Below are 23,046 nucleotides of genomic sequence, written 5' to 3'. Positions count from 1 at the left end.
CTCTAAATGAAAGTGTAGCCAGGACAGAAGTATCATTCTGATGCTAAGTCTAAATTCTTATTAAAGTCAGCGGGAGGTGATGGAAGGCAGGGATAGCATAGCCTAGAGATGGGGGCACAGACCCAGGCAACCAGAGCTTTGAAACTCTTCCCCCTTTGACTTACCTGATGCAATATCAAGCTCTTTAAAGCAGGAGCTGCTGGCCAGAGTCCACTTAGCAGACCAGGGCTTTGGGTAGTTCATCATTGAAGGAGAGGTGGAGAACGGCCTGAAACACAGGCTCTGGACTTGAATTCTAATATTTACAGCTGATATTCTAATATTAGTTATGTAGATTACATGGAATTTCACGCTCTGATCAGAGCCCATTAGGGTCTTTCTGTTGAATACTGAAGGTTTTGTACCAGTCCCTGGGTTTGGCATTCTTGCAGTGAATGCTGCCAGCCATTAAATTTATAGGATATGCCACTGTAAATATATGGGCACAAGCACAGACATGTATACATACAGATAGCTCAAGGCATGAACAGTCACTGGAGAAAGAGGCACAGGACAGGCACCACTTACCCTCTCTGTTATTCTCTAGGTTTGATTACCTCTCCATTAACTACGGGTAGAAATTACACTACCTGCATTCCTTATATACATACCTCAATTAAATAATTAAAGGAAGCTGTGGCTGTTCAGTACTTGAGCATGTTGAATGAAGCTGTGGAAGTCTATGCAGGGCCTACAAACAGTGATAAGCACACAAATGGATTACCCCCACTTTGGTTGTCTTTTGGCATGAGGTCTTTTTCAAGATCTGTCCTTGTCTTATCCAAAAAGTGATGAGGTTTGTGAGGTTTAGTTACAGTTAATCACCACTACAGAAATCACTTCAGGGGTACCTGGAGGCTGATGTGCTGGAGCAGCTCTGATGGACTTGGTTCTTGCTTTAGCCCTGGCCACCCAGGAAGGCCAGCTTTCCTTGAGATGTGATTTCCCCACCAGCAGAATGAAAGAACTGACCAACAACTACTTCAGGCTTAGTGTGTGAGGATTATTTGTAGAGCACTTGAATTTCTGCATCTATTTTAGCAGCTTTAAAGAGTGGCAAGGAACATTCCTGGGCACTGGAACTTGGTCGAATATATTGTTAAAATATTAGAAAGTCCCCAGCGTGCTTTTGGCTCAGGTAAAAGCACACTCCCAAGGAATTCCTGGGCATGGTTCAACAGTTAGCATGGGCCAAGGGCCATTCCCAGGAAACATTTTGCATAGAGCCACCTTGTTCTGGAAGGCAAGAGTATTTAATAGGTTAGATGTGGGCTGTTTTATGTCAGGTGGCATCAGCATGAGAGCTACGTTTAATTAACTAGTGGAGATGTAGCCAGAAAGTCTAATCCACTCCCTACACTGATGCTGTGACTCTTGGAAGTAGGAGCAGAGATGACCTGGGAGAAGAGGTAGAAAGTGAAATGACTCGTCCTCTTTTCTAAGCAACTGGCAGCATCTCCTCTCACTATCTCTATATCCCAGGTCCTGAGGGAAATGCTCCATTTTGCATTTGACAGCAGCTATACCCTTTATTAGCCTGGCTACAGCCCACCAGTACTGTAGCCAACAGCATAGAAGACAGTCAGCTCCAGCCAGCTTCGATTCCCGCTGCAAGACTGGTAATTGGCAGAAATGGAGGAGACGGCTTCGAGCATAAGCCTGGAGAGCCAGGCTTGAAGCAAATCCGTAGGGAAGCACACGAATCACGCTGCCATCCCATCTGCTTCCCATTGCAGAAAGGCAGGATATGAACACTGAAGTGTAGCATGATTTGTGTCTCTTTCTTGGTCCCCTGTGGTACCCCCACATCTCCAATAGTGTGGAGGGCACTTACCACGACCTGGCTCTAGGCCCAGTTCTCAAAATGACCAAGGTATGAGTTTGGACAAGTCACATCTCCTTTCTAGCCCTCTTTCATCTCTCTGATACTGTGTCTGTACCTCTATTTAGACTGAAACAGAGTAGGCATCGCATCTGTCTCAAATAACTCAATTAGGACCTCTGCAATGACATGTCCAAAAGCACCTACACAGTTTGAGTTATGTTAATGATGATGATGATGAATCGATATCTGGGACCTGACTCTCCCATCTCATCTCTTGGTGATGAATTTTATTTTTGTCAGATTTTCATCCTTCATGCCTATTTAAGAGGAAGCTCTTTATAAAATTTGTCCCCTCATGACTTTTTCTCTCTTTCTCCTAATTCTGTTTTTTTTTGCTCACAAACGCACATGCTCTTCTACATTCATCTGTGCTCAGTCATTAGTTTCCTAGCTGGATTACGCACACAATTCCACACAGAACACATTCCTCAGATGTGCAGCTAGAAGCTCATAAGAAGTTCAGGCAAGTCCTTACTTCTTTCTACCCTAAAGGCACCTCTATTGTTCATTGGATTTTACTTAGTTCTCGTGCTCCCCTGCTGCTCAGCACATCCACAGATGCAGGCTGAAACCACCTTCTTGCAAAGACCTAGCAGTGGCCCTAAGGAAAGCAATGGCAGAGAAGGGGGAAGGAAACCTATTTTATTTTTTATTTTTCTGGAGGTGAAGTCTCTCATTTGATACTTTTTTTTTTCTTTGTTTAATCCCAAATTCTTACAAAATGCATTCTAGCTTCACCCACTTCCTCTGCGGGAACAGCTGTCAAAACGCTGTTACATCCTAGGCTACTGTGGCTTTACGACTCACATTAGCAGCTCTTTAAGGGTCTGGCGGAGGCTGGCTGTGAGGTTTCAAGCCTGCGATTTCTCATTACCCAACCGCCAGGAAGTGTAATGCAAGGTCAGTTGGGAAGCTGAGGAAGGCAGGGAGGTATGCTGCAGGGATTGACGGGAGGCAGGCCAGAGGTAGCTCCATGGATCCCCACCTCCAATCCCATCATCTCCAATCATCCACTCTTCTTGCTTAAAACTACCTGGACCAAACATCAGCCGAAGTATCTGCCTTGCGTGGTGCTGATATTTCTCGTCACAAGGAGGGGCAAAGCAAAACAAAAGCAGAAGGTGCATTGATTGTGCAGGGTTCTCAGTGATTTAGTAAACGTTTCCTTGGGTGGATGCTGCGGATAATAAGCTGTGAGGAGTGCGACAGTGCTATACGATACCAACATCAGCATGATACTGCATAAAGATACCATCATCTCTGTTTGAGGATGGACCATGCTGATTCTGCACAAAGTATTGAGGAGCCATCTCTTAAAGGGTTGGTTAAAGGCCTGGATGTGATTGCTGCACCACAGTGGAAAATGAGATTGAAAGGGAAAATAAATGCAAGAACTATGCATGTGTGGCAAGGAGAGAACGGGATAACCAACTCTGACTTTGCGAAGCACTTGGGAGACACAAGCCAGAGTTTCCAAAGTGCTCCAGCACACCATCAAGAACACAGTAGCCCTTGTTTAATAGTCTAACCTGGGGTGTACAGAAGTCTATCAAGGGTACACTGTAAGGACAGCTGTGGCTAAGGCTCTTTCCAAGCTCAGTTTTTCTATCACATGCCCAGTCAGCCTGCCAAGCAACTTGGGTTGGCTGTCTGCTTTTTTGAATCATTCGGCCCACACTTAGCTGTCTCGACAGGGTGCCAAACTGTTGAGAAGGAGTACCTGGACACATGCGTGAAAACCATTAAATTACTGCAGGGTAGGAAGTTACCTTCTGCCTGCTGACCTACTATTATTGGTTACGTGCTTTTTCTTACCCCAGCCTATGAAGATGCTTTATGTTAAATACAATTACTTGACCATTAAGGGAGATGACAAGGTTGCCTGCCTCAACAGACAGTAGCCCAGTAACGTAAACAACCCCTTATTCAATAGTCCACCACCTGCTATCTCAGTAAGATCTTTTCTGCCCCAAGTTTTGTCTACTCCAGGGGTAGGTTTTGGGTTGGGTTGGTTGGTTGTTAGTTTTAAACACCTTGAGCAGTTGGCCCTCAGGTGGCTGCTGGTTGATTTCTAAGCCTTCTCCTCATCCACATGAAAAAGCAGCATCTGTGAACCATCCCACAGCTGCCATCCAGAGAAGCAGCATCTCATTACATGCACCCACGTATGAGGGCACTGTGTTGTTTCTCAGAGGCTTTGCACACCCAGTCACCCATGTTTGAGTCATTAGTAGGTTGTAAGATGAATAGCAACAGGCTCTGCTTATTTAAAGCTCAGCTGAAATTAATTTTAGGTATTAAATAGCTCCAGGGGGGCCATTGGGAAGAAAAAGACATTTGATCGAGCAAGACAATATATAGCCTGGGACAATGACAATTTTTTTAATTGTTGTTATTCAGCCAGACTAAATTTGGCCATGTCCTCCCTATTCTGAGCTCCAGCCAGTTACTCTATCAGAGTAACTTTGCAATCACATCATGACAGTGCATTCTGCCAAGGTATCATTACTTTTCCAGCAACATATGATGATGAATGCAATTCCATGAAAATGATGGAGACCATCAACCCCCTGAGCTTGTTTAACATTGTATTGCTCAAAACACTGGCAGTGACCGGCCCAAACCAGAGCACTCTGTAACAGTCCTCAATGAGATCGTACTTTGTGAGCTGTTTCACTCGGAGAGTAGATGATTGGGGTGGGGGAGAGCAGGAATCTGGGGGTTTTGGCCTTGCTGTAGACAGGTCACTCCATCGTCACTCAAAATTGGCATAGAGGCATTTCTCCAGGTTACAGTAATGCTACAAGGATGACTACATTTAAACTTCCGAGGCACTACATGGGCTGTACATGACATCTCAAGGACCTAAGATGGACAGATCTCAGAGTTCACTTGGCCAGGGTTAGTTGTTGCCAAGGCTGGGCTTGCTAAGGACCCCTTTCCTGAGCTGTTGACTCTGCTTTCTGCAGGTATAATTACTGCAGAGAGAAAAGGAGAACACCTTCTCCTATGAAGGTTGTGAGCATCCCTTTCCCCGAAAAGCCTGGGGGCTTTTAAAGGCGGGGAAGACAGCAATGACACCAAGACTGCAATGAGACATAGATGAGGTTCTCTACCACCCAACCACTTAATGGGGAACATTTCACGTCTCCCAAAGCATACTGCAACCTCAGGCTGGAAATACACCATCCTACTCATCTAGGCAACACACTTGCCACCCTACTAGGCTTTACAGTCTTTTGAGGCTTACATTAGCCACAGGGACAGGCTGGCTCCAGGACCAGAGGTCAGGAGTAGTGCTGAGGGAGGCACAGGGGCTCCCACAACCACTGAACATAGACCTTTTCAACAGATGCGAAGAAAGAGGAGCACACTTCAAGTATAATTTAAAATACATTTATTGTTTCATTTGTTCTGGCTTTTTTTGTTATACAAAGATGTTAAATAACTTAAATACATTCTCAACAGTCACTCAGAATCAGATTTATACCTACAAGCTGTACATATGAGGTAGAGAAAAATAACTTAGGCTCCCATAAGACATTGGAAAAAAAAACCAAAAAAAACCAAAAGAAAAATACTAATCCTTCATGTTAGTATTCCCACCTCCCTTTAAAAGGAAATGCCATCCCAAGTGTGCAAAACAAATCCTAGACTTTACATTCAGGCCTCAAAGGGCATTGTTAGAGACTGGGGTGGGGTGGAACAAGGGAAAATTCCTGTGCTAGTTTGGTGATCGCTGTTTCAGACGGGTCCATGCCCAAGGGGAGCTGGCAGGGTTACCCACACATACCTTAATTAGTCCTGAATTTATCCCCACCTCTATTAACCTGCGTGTCTATGTCTTTATCCCCTTCTATTGTCAGCGGGAAGAAACTGGCACCTCCACATGGGCCAAAACACCTTCTAGAGGTGCTTACACTGATTGCAGACCACGGGCTCCTTATCTAAGGGGGGATGACTCCAGGCCCATGGCAAATGCCCCTCTACACCACACGTGTCAGCATCTCTCCCAACGTTCCTGAGCAACCCTGTGCTGAAAGGGAGGAATCTCCTTTCCCTTTAGGTCACCTTGCCCAATGCTGCTGAGAAGGGCTTTGCCCGTTTCTGAAAACGTTCAGCAACAACTGAGAAAAATGCGTTATTCAGATGCGTCCCCTGATAGCCTGCTGAATATTATGTCTCTGAATCATTTATGGTCTTAACTTACACCCTACTTGCTCCCTGCTCCTGAAGAAACGTAGTTACAGGAACCCTACCATGATGCCAAAGCTAAACTGTGCTTGCAATATCCATTTGCTTTTTCTGCCCACCCACAAATACTAGAGATTCCCTTTTGGTTTTGTTCAGAAATATTCTGTTTCCTGGAACATGTAAATAGCTTGGTCAAATCCAATGTTCATCAGTGAAAAATAGATCTAAACCCTATTCAATGGTAAGATGCATGGCCCTAAGCTTAACTGCTTTAGCAATGACCAGATTTCTAGAGGCCTGATCCTGCGCCATGCTGAGCCTCCTTCAAGTTACACGAGCAGTAATGGTCCTAAAAGGCACTATTTCTCTTGCAGGGAAATGTTGCTCTCCAAAAGTCATCACCTAGTTAGCATCCTGAAAACTGAAAGCCAGGATGAGCTGACCACAGAAGCCGGACTCAACCCAACAGATGTGCAGGCAGAGCTGAATAAACTGGGAACGTAGAGCTTTGCTGCACCTGTTTTATCGAGTACAGAACAGACCTAATTTTACTGCAACATCAACTGAGGAATTTTTCACAGGCACCATAATCCACCAGAAAATTACCTTAAGCAGCATCTACTCCATGAAAGTAACCCTTGAGAAATCTGTCCCTTCATCTGGGTTCTCATCCAACCCTACTACAGCCAAACCAACCTAATATATGTTGGCTAAAATAGGGCAGCTGAAAAACAATTAACAAAGAAATTCAAGACCTGGGGTGAAGGAAGACAGATGTGTACGAGCTGGCCGACCACAAAAAATCCTCAGAAATTATTTCGCCCCTGCTCAGGTCTCCAAACCAGCAATCCCAAAAGCTCTTTTGAAAACAGATGGTCCATAACTCATCCCCCACTTCCAAAGGTGAACGACAGGCTTCCTAAACCACAGCAGACCAAGTTCCCAGCTCCCCAGTTTTACACTGCCCCGTTCAAATAGATAAAAACTGCTTGTGTTAGATGAAGCCTGGAATTTGGTCCTCTTCATTTAACCTTCCCGTGTACTCAGATTTTTTTTTGTTTTTTTCCCCAACAACCTTTTTAAGAGTCATTCTTCCCAGGCCAACTGAGAGCAATGGCAAATATCTAATTATTGTAAATAGGTTTCGGTCTTCCTCCTCCCACAGCCATCTGAAGACTAGGATGCACAACTAAAAAAGGGTAAGCTTGAAGTTTCAGGGTAGGTTTTTGTATTTTAATTACAAGCTACTCATTCTTCATAACTCATTTTTAGTGTCAAGACTCAAAAAAAAAAAAAAGCCCCTTTGATTAAACACTGCTTGTTTTGCCAACTGGAGTGTTTTGAGAGCTGGAAGACAATGAGAACGTAATGTTTAGGACTTGTTTTGCATGTCTCCTCATCCGGCATATATGAGTCAGTCACACAGAATAGAAGCTTGTTAAAAAACAGATGACGGGTGCAACAATTATTTGTGTGGGTTTTTATTTCTTTTAATAGAAAATTCTAATATAAAACAGCAAACATTTTCAGTTTGCCTTGTTTACAAAAATATTATATATATTTTTTTTATATTTCTGACATAACTAAATGCACTATTCAATAAAAATATTCTTCCATCAGCTAACTTCTCTTTTAAAAAAATTAATAAAAAAGTTATATAAATAATGGTTGCACCCCCCCACCCCAAAACTGATCTCGCAAGCCTTGCTGGATCAGCTTAGGAGAACCAACACTTTGACACTTTTGGGGGGACAGGGGGGGAAAGGGGATCAGAAACCAGAGACCTCCCCTACACCCGTCCATCCTTCTCCAGTTACATCTGCTGCAAAAACCTGTTTCTCTGGGGGTAAGATAAAGGGAAAAAGCTGCTTTGCACTTTTTTTCTTTTTATATATATGAAATGACACCATGAAAGATTCAGGGACCCAAATCCACTCTTGTAGTAGTTTTACAAAAACGAGCAATTTCACTGAATTGCACTGGAGATCCAATGGTGTGGTGGTAGAATTAGCCTCTCTGGAAAAATCCAATTTCATACAGCTGGCACAAAAAGGGGTTTACAGGACACTACCCAACGTTTTCTAGAGGAATTCAGGGTCTCTTATCTAGGGTTTTCTGAATTCGTGCATGGAGTAGCACAAGCAGAAGCTCCTGCTCCATGGGTTAATTCGATTCCAACAACATCTATCACCAGCAGAAAACCCAGGTCAAGCACTTGAGAGGGTTTTGAGAGGGTTTGACATCTTTTCTACCAGCTGCTACTTGTTTCATCCTACTCAAGCTCCACTGGATTTTTCCAAAATGAGGCTTTTCCCCCCATTCTTTCTTCAAAGATAAGGCAAACATCAGAAAACGCTGGAACTAAACACCCCCCCACCCAAAACACACACAACGCGGTGGGGGGAAGAAGAAAAATAACCCACATATGTTTTACCACCCTAGGTCAAAAGGCCAAAAAGACAAGTTCTCCTGATTTCAGAGTGTTAGTATATTTTATACACTGCCTATACATTTAACACATGTGCCTCGCTACTATTTAGTTATTTATATTTTTTTTTTAACCACAGGAGAATAAACCTTGCTATTTACAATATATAACAGGCAAGTAATATATCCACATTAACATAAATACAATTTGTTTTTGTGGTGTTTTTTTTGTTGTTTTTTTTTTTTTTTAAATACTTACAGAAAGCATCCAGGCTTCAGTGCGTGAGTTATAATACACAGAAGAGCTCTTTCACTCAGTAGTTCATTCACTCTTTGCCGCTTTCTTCTAGTCAAGCTTTGACAGTTTGCCTTATTGCCCACCCATCTCTCTCTCCCCCCCACTGCCAAACACACCAAGCTACCCCGTCCCATCCGACCCAGGCATTTTCTCTGCAATGATTTCTACGCCAACACTGCCCTCTCTTCTGCATCTAGGGACTCATTCTCCTCTCACACCAGTGCAATGTGGAGTTACTCCAGCGAGGTCAATGGAGACAGAGACACCAGTGAAAAGAAAGAAAATGAGGCCCATGGTTTAAATATAACAATAATAATAATAATAATTAATAATAATAATAATAATGCACATAAATTGCGGCCCATTCTTTAATTAAGAACAAATATTTTTTAAAAAGAATGGAGCCAGAAATAGTAATTCAGACCCAAAAATCCTCATCTTTTGAGCAGGTTTGGATCCAGCCTTACTTTGGAGGGGAAGAGCTATTCTAGCACACACACAAAAATGTAACAGTGAGTTTGCACATATGTGTGAGAGAGAGAGAGACAGAGGGAGAAAAAAAATTAACATAATACCACATTGAAACCATAAGGTCCTTCTGAAGGGCTTTACAATAAATAAATGTTCATTCAATACTTATATATATATATATTTATGTGTCAGCGTGTGTGTATACGTATACACACATGCACACACTGAATAATAGGTTTCTAGTCAGTTTATTTTTTAAACCATTAGATAAACTGCTCATGGGTGACTTTCAAAGCGGTGCATCTCCCAGAAGGTGCAAGACCTTCCTGCAAACTTTCTGCGTCAAATGCACCACCGTGCATTTGCTGTGGTGGAAAGGACAAACACCATGTGTGGATTCCTCCTTCTCCAGCACTACCCCAACCTCCAGAATTGTACAGCAAATAAGCAAACATCAAAAAAAGAGACAGTACGCTTCACTTTGCAGGACCATAGCGCTGTTAACAGTAACAACCTGTCCCTCCCCATGCCCCCACCTCAAGATCTGATGCCAACAAGCCAGGCTGGACTGCAGGGATTTGTTACCAGGAAAAAAAAAAAAAAAAAAAAAAATCTTTTCTCCTCCCAGTAGATGCACATGAACAGCTTAAATATTAGTGGCTACTATTGGGGGGGGGGATTAAATGAAGAAAAAAAAAAAGAAAGAAAAAAAAGAAAAAACACCTTGAAAAATAATGGTCCATCTTGGAAAACTGCTCTTTTTTTGCTTGGCTAACATCTACTACTGCTTGGAAAACTCCAGCCAGTTTTCCTCTTTTGAGAACCAGATCAATGGCTTATATAAAATTGGTGGAAATTGCTACTACTGGACAATCAAAAATTGCTACCAAAAATAAAATATAATGCTCTCCGCTCTCCAGTGTTTCCTTAGAAAGCTTCGTTGAGGCATTCACTGGCTGCTTCCAATCCACTTTTATATGACTGAAGGATATTGCCGCATCAAGTCCTGGATTGTGAGTATCCTCTTCAAAGGAAAAAAGAAATGCTGGAGGTTGTCATCTCTTTCACAGCGTCAGAGCAATCTACCACTGCAGTCAATTTCTGGCTTTTCTGGCCACTTGATAGTTTGTCTCTGCATCGATTGGTTGTTCCGAATCCAACAGTTGGTTACCATTTAGCAGTTGTATTTTTAAAATACAGTTCTTGATGTAGTGGTTAAAAAAAAAAAAAAAAAATCTTAAGGTCATAGGGTTTACATACAGCTTGTGTCATGTACCACTGCCATGGTTTAGAGTAAATGGAATGATGACCTAGTAAAAGAAAAGTCAACTCCTCCAGAGGTCTGATCCAGTCCAAAACGGCTGCTATACAATGCAAGACAGCACTGCGTTCCAAGATGCACTCGAATTTCTGTTGTCCTACTCAGAAACACACGTCCAAATTCAGCTGGCATAAGACTAAAAAGTTCCAGTTCAGATTTCTGAAGCAGTTACCACAGGGTGAATTCGATCAACAAGAGGTGGGAAGAGGAGAGAAAAATAAATCATGCACGAAGTGAAAATAAAACAAAAGTATCTAGTGGTTTTAAAAAAAAAAAAAAAATTAAGACGGCAATAGTGCTAAAGAAACTACATTCGAAGAAATTGTTTTAAAAAAAGAATATGTGATTGGGCTGAAGAGGACAGGCACGTCTGGTTTTCTACTGTCTTCCCAACCTCTTTCTTGGATATATTTCTGTCTGCAACATGGTGGACCCAACATTTTTTGAGCTGTATTTGGTGATCAAAGCACGCGGATATGGAGCTGTTGTTGAAAAGCTTACCCTCCCAGTGGGTCTCTTTGTCGGAGCCTTGTTTGCTCGATGTGCAGAAACTCCACTGGAGGAACCATCAGGGCTGATCCTGCTTACCCTACACACACCTCTCCAGTTTTAGAAGGGGAAATAAAGGATCGCTTCCCGTACCATCACATTCAAAGCAGAAAGATCTTACTTTCGCATCTGCTTAGCTCTCTAAGCGGTTGGGTAAGCTTCAGCAATAAGGATAGGTTATTTATGCCAAAGAGAACGTATTAGCCCAGGAGTTCATGGAGGATTGGTGAAACGATCGAGATGTTCCAAGGATAAATGATCCGTCAAACTGCGTAGACAGCTAAGGTGAAGGTCAACTGGTGTCTAACCCCAGTGTGACAGGCACTTATTTCCACATGGTTGGACCTCATTAAAATTCAGTCTACAGGAAAACAAAACAAAACAAAAACAAAACAGCAACACAGCTGGGTCACCTGTACCCTACAAAGTGCTTATGTCTCAACATAGCTTTCAGATCCCAGAAGGTCAATCAAACCCTGTTTGTCTCCATATGCAGTTCTCATAGACCGCCACCGCCCGTCACCAAGGGTTGCCATCAAGCAGAAGCCGCGTCAGTCTTTGCAGGTGTAAACCTCTTCTCTCTGGGTGCATTGCTTGCATTCCACATAGCAGCACCAACGGACCTGGCATTGGCACGGACGGGTGACCACCCGGCTCTGCGTATTGTGCCCTCGCCCGCAGCAGATGCTGTCGCAGTTCTTGTCTTTGTAACATTTCCTTCCCGAAGTCCCAGGCGAGTATCTACTCATCATACAGAAGCTTGGGGAATCGTCAATGTAGACAAGATCCGTAGTCCTTGGGATTTGATCACTGTGACCTGGGATGGACTTCTTGGGTGGGGAGATGTCTCCTTCCCCTGTGGCCTCGTTGGTGGTGCTGCCCACTTTGAGCGATGTCTCGTACTTCTGCTTCAGCTGCTTCCCTATCTCATGGAATGGAGAGAGCTGCCTCCAGCATGTTCGGACAGTACAGGATCCAGATACGCCGTGGCATTTACAGGTTGTCTCCACTCCAGCTTTGATGACCTGCAGACACACACGGCCCCAAAAGAAAATCAGTTATGGGGGAAGAAATCAAGACACAGAGCAAAAAAAAGTTGGCGAGATGACACTTCTGGAACACAAAGTCGATGATGATACAAAAACTATCTGTTGGAAGAGGACGGAAAATACATACTACAGGAAATACTTGCTTTAGAAGGGTCCCAGTTTCCAGGAATATGACATTTACCTGCCAAAATGTTGCTTTATTGGCTAGTTAATGACACTAGTAAGGTATACAAAGGCTGTCCAGTGCTGGCACTCATCTACGTAGACAGAGATCTGAAGCTGTGATGCAGCTAAGAGATTAACACATATTTTAACACCTATTTATCTATTTTAACAAGACCAAGGAGATAATATGTAACAGAAGTAGAAGGAGTTGGTTTAACGGAGAGAAGAGGGACAGTGCTGCTGTAACACGGACACGCAGGTGGGGTGGCACATTCTCCAGAACATGAGCATGGACAGTAGGAACCTTCTCCGTACCACAACGCACAGGATACCACCTCAAACTCATGCAGCTTCCAATTAGCAGCACAGGCTCAGTGGAAACATGGCTAAGCTGTGCTGTTTCCACCAGTAGTGACTAAGCATAGCATCCCACCCAGTTCACTTTGGAGGAAAAAACTTTGTGTAGCTGAAATATATATATATATATATATATAAGCCCTCCAGAACAACAGCCTGAATCACCATCACCAAAACCAGCAGCTCCAAAAACATCCAGGTAGCTTCCACCTCTCCAACCTGTATTCAGGATTTTATTCTGGAGTACGGTAGCATGTTCAAAAGGACCTGCCACTTTTTTTCTGCTAGCAGTGAAGACAACTGCATGTGCTCTTAAAAAAGCACTACGGCTTGCTGGCCAAATGCATGTTTAACGAAGGTTTTCATGCAGGGTGAAGCCCAAGGCTGCCGTGGTCTTCTCTGTGCCCTCCCTTCCTCTGAGAAATTAAGATGTGAAGAAATGGAAAACAGACCCCTGTGTGATGGGTTCAGCAATTCCAGGTGCTTTAATGCAACCCCCAGGATTTACTCTGCCTGTGTCACCAGCTGTAGGTAGCTTGGAAGGGGAATCTGGATTCTCACACTGATGATTTCAAGGGGAAAAACATGAAATCTGGGATGATGCTACAGTGAGAAGAGTCCAGCCCAGTGGGTTCAGTCCTCAGCCCATCAGGCAGTGACCCCTGGGGACTACAATGGTGCTGGTGGCTGCAGGGAGGACTAGGGGAGCAGTCTTCAATTTTCAACCAGAGAAAGGATGTGGGGCAGTCACTCTTCAAGGAAATAAGAGGACTTTATATTTTCAGCTCTGGCCACGGGAAGAGACTCCCTGCACTAAAGCCTGCACCATCTGTCCCATCATGAGCAACCAGGAGCTGCCCCACGTCAGGGTGAGGAACCTCAGCTCCTGCCTTGATGCTTCAGCAGCACCTCAGGGTGAGTGGGTCCTGAGATTGGACCAGGCAACACAGCAAGCAAGGCCACAAGTGTTTACAAAGAACTTGACCCAGGGGTGGAAAAGCTACTTAGCTAAACGCTGTGGTGTCAGGCCTCTAGTGAGGGGATAAAGGGAAACAGCATCACACAGGCAGTCAGGGGCTGCTGCACCCAAAGGTGGTCTACACAAACCACTGTCCAGGGAGGAACAGGCTGCAAGGTCCAAGGCCCAGGCTAGCATAACTTCTATAAGGTAGTGGCAGAACCTTCTGTAAGGTGTTTTCAACTAGGACAGAAATCTATGTTTTATTATCTCCACAAAAAAAGCAGAGCACTTATGACCAAGGTCTTCAAAGTCAAGGTAGAAAAGAAAAGGAAGGCATTAAAACCCTTGGAAACTGAGCAGATTCTACCCCCTCCATGTCAGGACTCTCATGTTAAAAACTGTGTGCCTGCTTATGCCTCTGGACTACAACTATCAAGGACAAAGCTTGGTTTCAAGTCCTTTCTTAATTACTTGTATTATTTTAAAATTCAAACAGTTGCAGTGGGTGCTGTAATGAGAAGTAAGACTCATCTCACAGATCCCTAAAAGAGGGAAATAACTTTTTCAAGACAACATAAAGTAAATGCATATGATGATTTATTCCTGAAGCAGGAGAAAGTTGGTCTCCATATAGAAAGGTGTCCAGATCTTGCTTGGGGATAGCTTGCATGGGAGTAGCTCTCTTCAGACCACCACAAAACATAAATACAGAAGGAAGAGCAGAGCCAGTGGAACCACAGTGTTCACATACAAGATAGAGGGAATGGAAAGACACAGTTATTTTCAACAGGAAAAGCAGCACGGGAAGGAGAAGCAGTAGCGGGAAGAGAAGAAAGCAAAGAGAGAGTCAACGGTTATTCATCTTGGAGAGAGACAAAGGTGGCAACAGCCTCCCGGGTCCTGCAAAGGTTCCCATACCCATAAAATTGACTGATGCTAAACAAAGCATCCCATCCCATTTGAATCAGGCTGCAATAAAGATGCTTCATGACACAAAAGCATATCCATCTCCTTGTAAATAGCATCTGAATGTTCTCCCTCAGCTTCTCCAGAGATAGATTTATGCCTGGGACTCCTTCATGGGCAACATGAGAGCAGACATGTTATTTGGACAGCCACAGGTAACCTGCATTTTGTCCACAGATTATAAACAGATATTCACAGCTCTAGTTCTTCCTCCCCACCGCTTCCCCCAGAATAGGTTACATATTGATTTTAAATGGGTACGGTATAACCACCCCTTAAAATAAGTTCAAGCAGAGTTTGTTTTATAGAGCTGCCTCCTGCCAAGGTACTACTGAAAGTGCCCTTCCTTTGGGCATCTACGTTATCTAAAAAGGAAAAAAAAAAATCTCCCCCTTCTGCCCATTATGGCATCTGCCTACATTATGGCCTCATGACAGCAGAGGACTGGCTCCAGGCCATTTCCTGACCATCCGGTTCTTAATTATTTGGCTGCATGAGTCCTGCTGAGCACCATGTGCAAATGTGCAATAGGTCATGGACTCAGAATTGGGGTCTGGCCCAATCCTGATATTACAGAGACATTTTTAGAAAGACACTGTGCATAATACGGCCTTCAGCAAAGCCTGGCCAATGGTCACACTTCATTCCTGCGACAGCCAAGACCTTTTCAAATGCAATCCAATAATACACAGTAGCATTCAAACAAGTGACGGGTTACAGAGAGAGATGTGTTACTGCTTATAGTACTCAGCTGGGCCGGCTTGGTTAGGGGCTGTCACGCTTTGTGTGCCAAAGCGTCTAGCCAACTCTGCAAGAAATCCCACAATGTTAGACAAGAGCGTACAGAACACGTTTCAATACCGAGGAAAAAAAACCCAACCCTCACCCATACTGTCCCTCATGTAAAGTCACATTTCACTGGTTGTCCAGAAGTGAGAGCTGAGTTCATGTGAAACAAAGCTCCTATACCTGATTTCACGCCCAGACCATCAGCAAACTGGGCAAAATTGCTGAGATGCAGAAGGGCTGCACACTGCAGTCATTCATCAGTTCAGGCTTTTCTCAACCCTTCCACCTCCCCCAAGCCATTCACATCTGCTCCACCTGGAAAAGGAGTCGACCACCATTTTACGGGAGATGGGAAAGCAAGAAACCCACAGGAGCTGGCGCAGCTGGTAGACACGCTCCTATGGGCAGGCTTGGCTGGAGTTAGAGCTGGTTGAACAAGGCATGGTCATGAAAGGCAGGAAGGGAACCTGGAGACAGGGTTGTTCTTGTCAGGAACCACCTCTCCGGAGCTCGGTGGGAGAGCTGACGTTGCAGGTGCAGTATATCCAAGGCATCCACATGGGGCTGGTAGATATGGCACAACACGTGTTGAAAATCCAGATACTGATGGATTGGCAGCTAGCAGATGGCAGCAGACCTTCAGTCAGGAATAGGCATGTAGATTTAGGCACTTGAATCACGCCAGCCAGCCAGGGTTGACCTCACTGAAGCAGACATTTGAGTTTAAATGCCTGCATTTGAGAAACACCTCTAAACTCCCATCCGGCTCAGTGGAGCCAAAGCAGGCAGAGGATCCTGCAGCAAAGCAGACACCTGCACATGCTCCACTGAACAGGTCTCCAGGCTCCGCCAACTGTGCTGACCACATCTCTACTCACTAACAGGAGCCTCAGGACCCAGCTCATAGAGGCACCTCAGTTCAGACATCTTAACCTATGAGCAGAATCCCACCCTCTGGGACAAATTCAGGTGTCTAAATATCAGCATCTAGCATTGAGGTGCTGTAAAACATTGCTCTTCACCACCAGCTGCCCCTCCAGGGGCATCAAGGTCTCTCAAAGGGTAGAAATACATATATTCAGGTAGATTAATCCTACTTTCCTTGTCTGGGCTTAAACATTGATGAACAAAGCCTCTGCTGAATCCCAGTCTGTTTTTTCCTGACCCACTTCTAGCTCCTTGTTAAGCAGTGCCTAGGACAGCTTAGATGTCATGCACTGGTGGACCAAAGCATAAAAGGTTTCCATTGTCCCCGTTCTCATGAAAGCACCAGTTCATGAAATCCAGCATGTGGATTTTCATATGGCCACTGTGCAAGCATGGTGCATCCCAACTGCCCCGTAAACCTTCTCCTTGAAGGACCAGGAAGGGCTCAAGAATGTTACAAGGCAGCTATAGTGAAAATCCTAGAAAAATTTCTTCCCCAGCCAGCCTCCCCTGCCGCTGTCAGTCACGATGCAGCTACTCGAGGTGATGTGTGATGGAGAACTGCTGCCTACGGGCCCCTAACCACCCACGAGCCGAAATGAATCTTGGCAAAGCCCTTCAGTTTCTTGCCTTGTTCCCCAGCTTCCACAAAGACCTTCCTCCTCTTGTTGCAGGCTCCTGTCAGAGACATTTAAATCCACCTCATTCCTCCAGAAAGCAGAGCAAAACTTATCCAAGTCAGCAGGTTGCTTGGAGCAGTGTAGGAGAAACCTTTCCTGGCTGGGCCCCGAGACAAATGAGTAAATGTCTAGATCATGCTTTCAAACCTGGAGGGACTTCCAGGCAAGAATAACTTAGCTTTTATTATCAAAAAAGTCTAGGCAGAATAAGACTTTTAACACAAGCTTATCATTTCAAGAGCCAGAGGTAGCTCCTGTTTTCTTTTCAAGGTACATCACACAGCTCAGAGCCTGATCTGCCTCCATCCTACATAGACTTGAACTTTTCTCTTGAATGCACACGGCCTCACCGCTTATTAAATAATCATATTTCATCTACACCATGGTAAGTCACCACGTGCATGCTTCTATCTTGTCACAGATGTGAAGAAAAGAAGCAAAGTGTATTAGTTTAAATCCAAAGCACAAAACATATCATGCTCCCCATGGGATAAACACCATAGCTACCACACATCAGGGTCCTAGTAACTCGGGAGTAACACCACAAGTGTGCATTTGAATCCTCATCGTGTTATATGCTGTAGCGAGCTTCTACCATGAAAGCAAAGTCGAACAAAGACAATCAGTGGATCAGGGATAGCATCAAACTTTGAAATTATGCCCTCCCACTCTCCTCTGAACAACCACCTGGTCTTGCAGTCTCACAAATAGGAGAGTAGTTTTGGACGAAAATAAAGCTCTTTGAGCAAATTAGTTCGTTTGACTTAAGAACAAACTCCCATTGATCTTGTCATGAGAATACCAACTACTGACAAAGGCACAATGAGGAAAACAATTATGATAGAGCAAGACTGAACTGTCTGTATTGGTGCTTGCTGCTAAAAGGAAATTAGATAGCACTGCAGGACCGCCTGCCCAAATGGCTTTACAAGAGCCATAGGGAAAAGGGATCACAGCAGAGCATTGCTATGCAACATGTAATCCTTCCTCACAACAATGGTTTGCTACGAAGCTCAGACTAAGTGCCCCCATAATGATCGGTCTCAGACATGCTGCAACACACAATTTCTCAGTGTTTTAGCTGAAATGCTGAGGACAGATTCCCATTCATTCCCAGCTGGGTCACGGGGCTCTGGCAGTGGTTTTCAGACAACTCTTGTCTGGGCAGCAGCAGTCCGAAGCGGACGCGCAGCCGTGGGAATTCCTCGGTTATAGCTCCAATGTCGTCATGGCTGGTCTGCGGCTCCAAGGCTTCAAACCATTCGCTATGGTTTGGGGGAGAGGAGGGAGCAGATGAACCTCCTTCGAGTCAGATCATCCAGGAAAAAGCCTGCCCTCGTCTTGCCTTACTTCAGAAAGGACTTTGGGATGCTTCTTTACAAATCAAATCTCTTCCATCCTCTATATACATATCCTCCTTCAATTTAAACAGGCTTAGCTATTCTCTCGGCTCAAGTATTCCTGTTTGTTTGGACAGCAGCCACGGTCCCCATTTCTTCACAGTGCCCGAACAACTAGAAGGCCAGACTTGTCCCCTAACACTGGCCGTCACCATTGATCAATGTAGAAAAGTTTCCCAGGTAGTTAGAAGTTTTCTTTTCCCTTGCCTTTATTCTTCTCTCTCATTAAAAAAAAAGCCCTTCTTTTGAGCCTGTGCTCAAACTGTTTTTTCAGTACAGTTTTCCCTTTCCACTACCCTTCTTTAAAAATATGAACACTCATATTTTAGTGAAATATGCATTAACATACAAACCACTTAAACATAGAATAATAACATAACCCTACTTTAAATTGAGAACTTTAAAAGTATCCCCCCCCCCCTTCAGTATTCCTAGTGTGCTTCACATGCAAAGAAAGCTCTACAGAAACAACTAACTGCAATTACTTATGGGACACAGCAAGCAATTTTTTCCAGAGTGTTGATTTCCAGGCCTTCGAAAGACTTTGGCTGAGCCAATCTCAGCCTGAAAGAAGGAGGGGAAAAATCCAGAGAGCATGCTTATGCATTCCTACCTGTCATAACCTGGAGCAATTAATACCAGTGGTGGCCCTGCAAACTGATCTGTACATACAAAGTCAAGAGCTAGTCTCAGAGAGGCTGCTATTTGCTACATTTGATTTGTACCTCAGTAAAAGCGTGATGCTAGATTTCTCACTGCAAACACACCCCTAAAGAAACTGCCTAAAGGATGCGTTATGTCTCCTTTTTTTTTTTCCATGCATCAACCGTATTAGTAAGCTCCTACGGATTTGTCTCAAACAGAGCAATTATTACACTTTTTGAGGGTGCAGAAAAACAGAGGGATTAGCATTTAAGCTTGCCTGTTAAACTCTGGAGTTTGACTGGAATCGTGTTTGCTAGTAGGAGCTGTATGGGACAGGATGGGCAGTGCTTGTAAACACTGTCTCTGCAACAGGAGCCCAGGCTGCAAGTCTCTGCTTCGCTACGCCTGTGTGTGACCTTTAGTAAGTCACTTAATCTTTCTGGGTCTCAATTTCCCCTCTGTAAAATGGAGATACAGAAATGAAGAGGGTGGTATGCCCTGATAACATGTTATATGATAGCTCGTGAAGTTCCTCAGACAGATGATAGCTGGGCAAACATCTACCTGATATGGAGAGTCCATCTCCAGCACAGGAGGCACGCTCAGCCCTTGAGATAGATCCCTGCCAGCACTGCCTAAGGGGAAAAGCCATTCCTTGCATGGAATTCCAAACCAAGCAAGTCAACAGCAAGGAAAAGTCCATGCACCTCCCACTGTCCTCTCCAGAGCATCCCATGGGGTTTCAGAGATGCAGGCTAACATGTCTCAGGATGGGTCTGGACTTGAACCCTACAGCAACACGGGTGACAAGGACCCTGCAGAAATACACATAGAGTCTGCGCAGACCAAAACACACGGGTTGATATCGTGCGAAAACAATTAAGGAAGCCTCATGAAGGGAACCAGTTTCCAAGGGGGATATTGCCTAAAGAGAGACCTCGTGGGGGCCAGAGGGGGGATTTTCTTGTTCTCCATTTCTGCCCTCCGATAGTTTTGCGCTAAACACTCTTGACTGTCAAGGAGACTGTGGTTATAGCCCTGACTTCAGGGTCCTGAAAGCAAAGGCTTCCTTGTGTCCCTCCTTCCGAAAGGATAAAGGGAAAAGGGAATGAGAACATGACAATCTTTTTTTTTTCTTGGGTAACAGCAGCCCCCTTTAATAGTGCCCCTTGGATCTGTAAGACATGCTTGACCAGACATACCTCTGGAAGAGGTCAGCACTCCTGGGATTAAGAAACTTAGCAACGCTCCAGAGAGGGAGTTGGAAAGTCATGTTTAATGATACTTTGCTGAGAAACTGGGCAAATTTAATTAAAACATCACTTACTCAAGCCCAGTGGAACTAATTGAGTGCTCTAATATTCCGACTTTTCATTAATGGGTTACAAAAGAGGGCTGCACTTGTGTGTACAAGGGGGAAAAAAAAGGGGAGAGGATATAGAGAAGAAGAGAGCTTTAGCAAGGCTGCCTGTGCTTCATTTAATATAACCAAGAAACTTCATTGCTGGCAACGGACCTTTAATACAGTTGACTTCTCTCACCACCACCAGTCCCCCACATCCCCTTGACACATACACACATCTCCCCCCAACACATACCCCTTCCACCCAAGACCCCTCTGAAAGAATAGCTGAATGAGCAAGCGTAGATTTGGCAAAGGAAGGGAAATTGCTTTTTTAATAAGTGGTCTATTCAGAGCTCCTACTTTTCAATAAAGAGAAGGCTGGAGAAGTCCTGGTCTAATTACCTCATCCTCACACTAGACAAGCTTGCCCTTTCATTAGCAATTGAGGTCATATCATATAACTTTGTGAGCCATCACAGCCACAACACGTTCAGTGATTAGTTCATTGGTGGTGGCAAAATTACAGTCGGCCCATCAAGGTTGTAAAAAAACAAGTAAAATAATAATTAAATGAGAACGTCTACCAAGAGACACTAAAACTAGGCGGGATAGGATAAAGCCACCCTTGCAGAAATACGCAGATTGTTTGCTAGTGTGACACCATGGAGAAAGTGCTGCGTTGACCAGAAGGGTATAGGGTTGGTTGCCAAATCAGTCAATTAACCACAGGTCCTTTTTTGCTGGGTCTCAAGGGACTATTTATATGTTTTGCCATGGCTGGGAGTAATTAGATGGGAAGGATTATATGTTGTTAAGAATCAGTGAGAGACCACCAAGCTTGTGCTATATCTTTAATAGATATTCCTCCACTCCCTCAGCGAACACACACATGCACATCCATCCATCCACTGTAAGCACCCCAACATAGCCTAGCACTGTAGCAAGCTCCTGTAGCAAAACAAAGTACTGGAAAAGAAAGTCTTTGTCTATTCTCAGCCCAGTCCAAAGCAGTCTGTAGTGCAAAGATTTTGGTTCATGCATGTATGGCTTCACTACCAGACATAAAATCTGCGGTTTGGTTAGAAGAAAAATGCAGCGGGTGCCGAGCAGGAATTCAGGAGAGCTGGTTTCAGTCTCCTGCTCCATCATCAGCTTGCTGCATAACCTTGGGAAAGCCATTCAGTTTGCATCTCAGCTCCTGTCTGAAATGGCCATAATCATCTTTTTGGAACTCACAGGAACATTTAACACATTAGAAGCCATAAGAGCATCTTAGTTATATAATGAGGGCTCCAGTTCAAAATTGTTCAGTTCCAAAATAGCTTTGATTTGTGCCATCTGCACTCCTCCTATATTGCCTTTGATTCACATCAAATCGAATACATATGAGTTCTTGTCCAGATAACCAAACTCAGTTAGTTCAAAGTGGTTTCAGACTGTTATTAGTCACTAGGTTAGCATCTCCTGCTACTCAATGGTTGGAAGGTCTATACAGCAGCAGTTAGTCGATGGGCAGCTTCTTTGAAAAAAGAAGAGTAGAGGAAACATACTGAGTTTTATATTTAACCCACTACCTTCATCGAGGAAAATATCAATAAATTCAGCAAATTCAACCTAGTACTGCCTGCTGAGCAGCTCTCATCCTCCACCAACACTGCACTTGCGGTGGGACCAGGAGGCAGGAAGCAGATTGAACCTGGTATTAATCTACACCCAAGTGTAAGCAATGCCAGAGACAATCCATCAACCACACCAAGAAGGTCAATGCTCAGGCTTCAAATCAGTTGCAATATTTTGAAATCAGAAGCAAGTGCTGCAAGTTGACCTTGCGATTACAAAGCCAGCCTGGGTCCTCATCTCCAACTCAGACATCTCTCACCATCATCTTAATGACATCGTCTTGTGCCAGTGGTTTAGGTCCACATACCCTGACTACATAGACATATGTTCTCCTGATCTTGAGCCACCATCTTCCTAAAAGCCTCCTTCTCCACATGCAGTTCGCTTGTTCTCTGCCTGCCTTCACGGTGGTGGTGTGAATCTGGTGGGTTGCTTGGCTTACCTTTTAACCAGACTATGGTACAATTATTCCAGGAGCATAAACAGAGAAATTGTTTCAAGTGCTGCTGCAAATAGGCAAGGAAAGCTGTCAGACAGCAATACCAACACGACAGACACTGCGTGGGTGGACGAAAATAGGAACACCAGATCACTGACCTGCAGCAAAGGTCTTTGACTTGGATTGCCGTGAGGGCTCTCAGTGTCTGGACAACCGTCACAACTGTTACTCAGCTGTTTAGCTGCAGATACTACACTAGTGCTTAGAAACCACTGCCAATGACCAGAGCCTGACTGTGCCAAGCGGAGGCAGAGGATGCAAGAGAGTCTCTGACATCTCCCCTTCCTCTGGGAAATAACTCACGGTGGGATGAGGACAAGAAAGGGCAAGAAAGAGGAGATTCACTCCCTCCAGCTCATCCTTGGAGTTCATTTAACTCAAAGTCACATAGGCAGTGTAGAGCAGAAATGACAAATAAGGACACCTAACCTAAATCCGAGACTGGATCTCAGCAATATG

General features: G+C 44.3%; 1 protein-coding gene across 1 annotated transcript in view; it reads right to left on the bottom strand.

Moving 5' to 3' along the window:
• Positions 1-5,304: 5,304 nt before the first annotated feature.
• Positions 5,305-23,046, bottom strand: part of WNT9A (Wnt family member 9A) — a 61,012-nt gene continuing 43,270 nt past the window's right edge. The window contains exon 4 of the mRNA XM_069778377.1: positions 5,305-12,209. Within this exon, the coding sequence (XP_069634478.1) occupies positions 11,736-12,209 (474 nt within the window). The 3' untranslated portion in view covers positions 5,305-11,735. The remainder of the gene's footprint in view (positions 12,210-23,046) is intronic.

This window comes from Haliaeetus albicilla, chromosome 2 (assembly GCF_947461875.1).
Source record: "Haliaeetus albicilla chromosome 2, bHalAlb1.1, whole genome shotgun sequence".
Taxonomy (NCBI): domain Eukaryota; kingdom Metazoa; phylum Chordata; class Aves; order Accipitriformes; family Accipitridae; genus Haliaeetus; species Haliaeetus albicilla.
This window is presented reverse-complemented; position numbering and strand designations above follow the sequence as displayed.